The 6386-nt window shown below is 45.0% G+C and overlaps 1 protein-coding gene across 1 annotated transcript in view; it reads right to left on the reverse strand.

Annotated features, from left to right (window-relative positions):
- ITPR2 (inositol 1,4,5-trisphosphate receptor, type 2) overlaps nt 1–5238 on the reverse strand; it is a 732333-nt gene extending 727095 nt beyond the window's left edge. The window contains exon 1 of the mRNA XM_006895058.1: nt 4777–5238. Within this exon, the coding sequence (XP_006895120.1) occupies nt 4777–4868 (92 nt within the window). The 5' untranslated portion in view covers nt 4869–5238. The remainder of the gene's footprint in view (nt 1–4776) is intronic.
- Nucleotides 5239–6386: the final 1148 nt, after the last annotated feature.

Below are 6386 nucleotides of genomic sequence, written 5' to 3' on the forward strand. Positions count from 1 at the left end.
TATATTTGAATGATAGTGGTATTCACTGGACTTCCTTGTATGCGTATAGATATTATCCTGTCACTGACAATATTGTACTTCAAGATAGATCTAGCAACGGCTTTTTTAACTATGAAAGCAACTCCATTTTTCCTCACTTTTTCATCTCCAGAGTAATATATCATATGGTCATCCGACTCAACTGTTATAAATACTAAATACTAAATGCCACTGTTATAAAACAGGACTGATATGGAGGTTGGGGGGCAACTAAGTAAAGAGGGAATAAATAATGTACATGGCATTGAAACAGATGAGGCAGAAAACTGTATAAAAGGAATACATAATTACATATTATTAGCATCACAACAGTCCAGATAAGAGCTGCAATAGTAAAGTAGACTGGGGTAGCGTGGCCTGTATAACAATGAAAAAACTTTTTTTCCAAAGAAAAAAACAAACTTGGTGGGGGGCAGAGAAGGAAAAATGTGCAACAGTGAATGAACGGAAACCCAAGTTCTTTATAAACTTTCATTAAAATCTTTAAAAAAAAAAAAAAGAGCATCCAATCAAGGCACCAAACATAAATAATGACCATGTTTCTAAAGCTCATGAAATTGTCTCATTGCATTATGTGCAAAAAGACTCAGCCCGCGAACAGAAAAAAGTTTCCTACACAAGCACCTTAAGAAAATTCAACTTTCAAATTACTTACAAAAACTATTGAATGCAGTTATTTCTACAAATGCATATGCTATGTTAAATATTTTGCAAGCTTATTTAAATCAAAACTTTAAGTTTAAGATATGCAGCCAAAGGAAAGTATACATGGCCAGCCGTCCAGGCTTTTGGCACTCATGCCTTCTTTTTCTTGGGTAAAACACTTTTTCTTTTCTCTCTAGGTCTAGGTTTCTTAATCTCTAAAATGAGTTGAGCAGACTCACAATTGCTAAGGCTGTAGTTTCCTGATTTACAAACTATAACCTCTCTCACTCACACCCATTTCTATCCAGTATGAACCAATTCATAGCTGACCCTCCAGTGGGCTTCAGAAGTTGTAAATTTAAATGCAACCGGTGGAAACTGCCCTTCTTTCTCCTGCAGGCCAAATCTTTGGGTTAGTAGTGTAACTCACTACAAGTGACATCAAAAGAGCCCCCTATAATCCTTCTTCTTGTGTTGTTAGCTGTTGTTGAATTGAGTATAACTCATAGCAACCCTATGAACCATTCTGAAACCTGCTTTATCCTGTGCCATCCTCATCATCTCTGAGCCCACTGCTAAAGTCACAGTGTCAATCTATTTCATTGGAGGTTTTCGTCTCCTTCACTGACCCTCCATTTTTCCAAGCAGGATATCCCTTTCCAAGGAATAACCTTGCTACCTACATGTCCAAAGTATCAAAGTTAAACTTGGTCACCCTTGCCTCTTCTGGCTGCACTCTTTCTAGGACGTTCTAATAAGGGTTTTAAAGCATGCTCACTCATAACTTTACAGTATAAGGCCTCACAAAAATGTGACCTTTTGTTTGTTCAGATTTTATTTTGTATTTATAATCCTTTTCATTATTTTGTCCACAAACGAAAGTACATAGCTCACAGTCACCAAAGTAATAATAATTACTACAATAGGTAAAAATACTGTACATAACCAACTCACAGATGGTGTTTCAAATAGGTTTTCAGAGGCAGAAAATCACGAGAGGTGAAAGTCCATCCTTCTCCCACAGAGTAGCTGATGGATTTGACCTTCATGCTTTTGGGATGGAAGGTCACCTATGGGTCGATTCCAACTCAAAGGTACACAACAGTAGCTAAGACTTACAGTACTCAGTATGTACCAACTAACTAACTTACACATATTATGTGTAACTAACTTGCACTCATTAACGCAGCTGTCCCTTACCACAATCCTAACAATTAAATGCCTCTGAAAACCCACTGAAGGGGTCAGCTATGAGTCAGTTCCAAGTGGACAGCACATAACAAATAACAAATAAAAAAGAGAGTAAAGAGGGAGCTCTGGTGGCTTCATGGTAAGCAACTGGGATGTCAAACAAAGGTACTCAATTCAAATTCACCAGCTGCTCCAGGAGAGAAAGATAAGCAATTTCCTCATGTGCCATTTACTGCCTCTAAAATGGAGCAATGATTTCACAAAATACTACATAACTTGGGAGAGACTCAAGAGCAATATGCTGAGTGAATGAAGTCTCATAAGGGCAAATACTGAATAAGACTATTATTGTAAAAATAGAAGAAAAACTCGTAAAACATGTAGGGTGAGAATGGGTAGGGGCGAAACCACATGGTTTCACAATTTGGTTGACAGAGGAAAGGGGTGAAGGAAATTGGAAGAATCTGGGGAGGATCTGAAAAGACAGGGTAATGACAGGTTCAATGGTGATTAATTTTATAAAACAATGCATAGGAATGATTGTATGAAACACAATGTGAATGAAGAATAGTGTGAAACACAAAGCATATTAATTTTGTAAGCAAACCAATATAAGATTTTTTTTTTAACCCACTGAAGGGTCACCTATCAACTGGTTCTAACTCAACAGTACACAACAGACAGTGAAGAGGACCTCAAGCACTTAATGTAGAAGACCAAAGTCTACAGCCTTCAATATAGATTACATCTTAACATCATGAAAACAAAAGTCTCACCACTGAATCAACAGACAGCATCAAAATAGATGGAGAAAAGATTAATGATTATTTCATTTTACTTGAGTCTACAATCAACACCAGCATAACTAGCAGTCAAGAAATCAAAAGATGTGTTTGTTTCATCACAAAAATCTGCTGTCAAGGACCTTTTGAAAGTGCTGGAGAGCAAAGACTAAGATAGGTGGTGAGCTCTGGTGGCCTACTGGCAAGAAGCTGCACTGCAATCTCAGAGGTGCGCAGTTCGAATCCACCAGATGCTCTGCTGCAAAAGGAGGAACAATCTCCTCCTGTACCAGTCACATCTGATTTGACGGCACACACACAACAATAATGAAATAAAATAAAAAATTTAAAACAAAAAGATTAAAGCGGACAACTGAAAAGACTGAGAAATTGTGGTACATTCACACAATGGAATATTACATAGCACTCAGGAACAATGATTTGGAAAATTACTAGTCTCTGGAAAAGGACACCATGCTGGGGAAGTTGGAGCATCTCTGAGAGGGAGAGGAAGACCCCTAAGAAGATGGCTGTAACAAAAGGATCGGGCAGATCACGGATCTCAGGACAGAGTAGAACAGGGCAGGTTTCAGATCTCTTGTTCATAGTGTCACAATGACACCCAACAATAACACGGAAGTGTATGAAGTGGGAGTGTTAAAGGTAGCACATTTCAGCTGCAAAACGTTGTCTGTTGTTGTTGTTGTTGATGATGATGATTACCATCGAGTTGAGCACAACTCATAGCGACCCAATGAACAGAAGAAGACCTGAAGCCTTTCTATAACTATTGTCATTTATCAAAGTTCATAGAGTTTCCAGGGGCATGTTGTTTAAGAAGTGGATGCCACTCCTGCAAAATGTTGTTAGGGACCCAAAACTGAACCTGAGTTATTCTTTCCAAAGCAAAGGTAGTTTATGACTTGTAAGTCGAGCATAAGCACTTGTTACCCATATTTTTTTTTTCCTCCCATGCTTCAATTTCATAGGTAAATAACATTGATTGTACAGGGATTAAACCTATCTTTCACCTGTTAGGAGAAACACACAAATAATAAGTGTTGTGTAGGTTTGTGCCGTTGACTACCACATGCGTGTGGAGTGGACTCCGTTATAATACAGTTCACACCTACAGTTCTGGGCCACTACATGTTAACTTGTGCCAAAACCTTCCAGCAGAAAACAGTAACCAGCCAGGAGGTAGAAACACCAATTTCATAATCTGAAATCTCTAAAGCTAGAAGTGTCTGAGGCAATGACTTAACAATAAAAACTAAAATACTTGTGCATCAAAAACCGTTCATGGTACATTTAAACAGTGAGCTAGGATCCATGATTAGAGCAGACACAAAACTACCAGCCATCATGGAAGTCTCATCCAACTACATAGCCCATTCATAAACCAATCTCGAATTTTAAGAACCTTGTCTTTGGCTGACATCCAGGAGAAGACCAGAGTTTCTATGAGCCAAGACCGAGGAAAGGTGGCAAGCAGATAGAGACCTAAAACCCAGGAGGCAGTCAGGGATCCTGGAGGGTCATTGCTCAAAGACGCCCCCAGGCTGTCCCCACAGCAGGACGACTCTCCGTTTGGCAAGGCCAAAAGGAAATTACTTCAGTAAAGAGGGGACAGTGAGCTCCTCCCGCCGAACAAAGCCACACGTTTAACTCACTACATACTTGCGTTTCACGTCCAAGGCCACAGACTTGCATCAACTACTCTTTCAAACCAAGGACTGAGATAAGAGGGCTAGGAAGGGTGGGGAGAAAAGAGGCTTGTTTTGAATTACCTCTAAGGAAAAACAAATATATTTTCATTAAAACAACCCATGGAGAAGCCAGCAAAGAAGTCTCCGCCAGGCCTGTCTCAGGGCTCTCGAATCACTTCCTCCTTTTCAGATGTGTCTCTGAATTGGAGATTAAGAAGTTGCTGAGAAAGTCTTGCCCCCGCGGGTGGTTTCCTGGCGAGAGAGCCGAGCGCAAGGCGCTGTCCGCGGGCACAGACGCTGCCGGGTCCCGCCACCCCCGGGCGGGGAGCGCGGCACACAACGCACGAGGAGGACCTGGATGGACTCGGGCAAAGAGAGGACGAGCCTGCCAAGCCTGCACGCACGCTTACCCCAGGGTGCTGATGAAGCCGTTGACCGAGCCCTCTGCGTACAGGGACACGATGTCCCCGATGTAGAGGAAGCTGGACATTTTATCAGACATGCTTCATGTTCCAGAGTGGACGTCCCTCCTCTTCTCTGCCCTTCCCTGGGAGCTGCAGAGGCTGCTGCGGAACGAAGCGCAAGACCGGATCGGCCGCGCGCCGCGAGGACCCGGCCGGACAGAACGTGCGTCGGGCTGAGCCGCACCCCGCGCCGGGGGCCCCGCAGCAGTGAAGCCTGCGCCGCAGACACCCCGAGACGTGCGCAGCCCCGGCGCGCCGCAGCCGCCGCCGCCCCGGCAGGTTTCCTGTTCCTTTCAGAAGTTTTCTCTCCAACACCTTTGCTCCTCCTCCTCGCGCCTCCACTCCCCCTGCGAGTCCCCTCCCCGCTCGGCGCCCCACCGTGGTCCGCACCGCCCCGCGGGACCTGGAGGTGCCCGAGCCCCTCGCTTCCCTTGGGGGAATTTTTGGACCAGGTGGCCGTGCCCATTGGGTGAGGGGCGGAGAATCCCCCCGGGGAAAGGATCGGTAGCCAATCAGGAAGCGGCGGCAGGGGGCGGAGCGGGGCCGGGGCCGGGCTACTGGGGAGGCCGGGCCACCCGCGGAGCCGCAGCGAAGGCCACGCGAGCCCGCGCGGGGAGGGGACCCCGGACAGCCGAAGGGACCCCTGCAGCCACCCTGGAGAGGCCAGACCTGGGGAGGGCAGTCCCGCCCAGGGAAAGCGTGAGGCCGCTGGGAGGCGTGGGGCCACTGGGAGGCGGAGAGGAGGACGGCCTGGATCAGTGGAGTGAGTTGGGGAGAGGTGTGGAGATGGGAAGGTCGAGCCGCGGTGGAAAGGGGGGTGTATGATTTGCTGGACAGAAGGACAAGAAGATGTTGAAATAAAGAAAAAAGAGGGGGAAGAGTACACATTTAAAAATAAGTACTACGAAAGAGGAAAAGCACTCTATTTGAAATGTAGTTTTACTTTCTTCTCAAGTACACAGCATTAAGGAAACTTGACCCGTCAGCAGATGGCCAGGTGCACGTGAGCTTCCCCTGATCTCAGCCGACTCAGCAATTTCTGTAACTAACCATCAGCCTTGAAACTCTGGGGAGGTGCACCTTCAGCCCCGAGGCCGGCCGCAGTCTCTGAGCCTCTTTAGCTCCTAACTAGGAGCGCCACTGACAGTTCTGCCTTGTTTACAGTTAAAGCTGCAATTACGAAAGGAATGAGCCCTTCTCTGTTGCTTTTATGGCCCTCACCTTATCTCCTCATATTAAAAGTGCCTTTCTCCTGCTCTCCTGAAGACGCTGAGGGGCCCAACTCTGTGCCGCAGTTATGACACCGGTCACCCAATCAAAAAATCGCCACCTAAATACGTAATCCCCCGCAGAGCAAGATTTTCAGAAAGGCAGAGGAACTCCATGCGTGGAGAGCAACACGTGCCAAGTTGTGCAACTGACCAAAATTTTAATTGGCTCAGAGATGTCTTCAACCTTATGGTTCAAAATTAAAATCTGCTTTCGTGGATTTAGCACCTCCTTCCGTTTTATTTTAAAATGATATAAAAGTTACAGATCATAAACTTCATATTCAA

Source organism: Elephantulus edwardii, unplaced genomic scaffold (genome assembly GCF_000299155.1).
Source record: "Elephantulus edwardii isolate Elephantulus edwardi_28Jun2011 unplaced genomic scaffold, EleEdw1.0 scaffold00157, whole genome shotgun sequence".
NCBI lineage: Eukaryota > Metazoa > Chordata > Mammalia > Macroscelidea > Macroscelididae > Elephantulus > Elephantulus edwardii.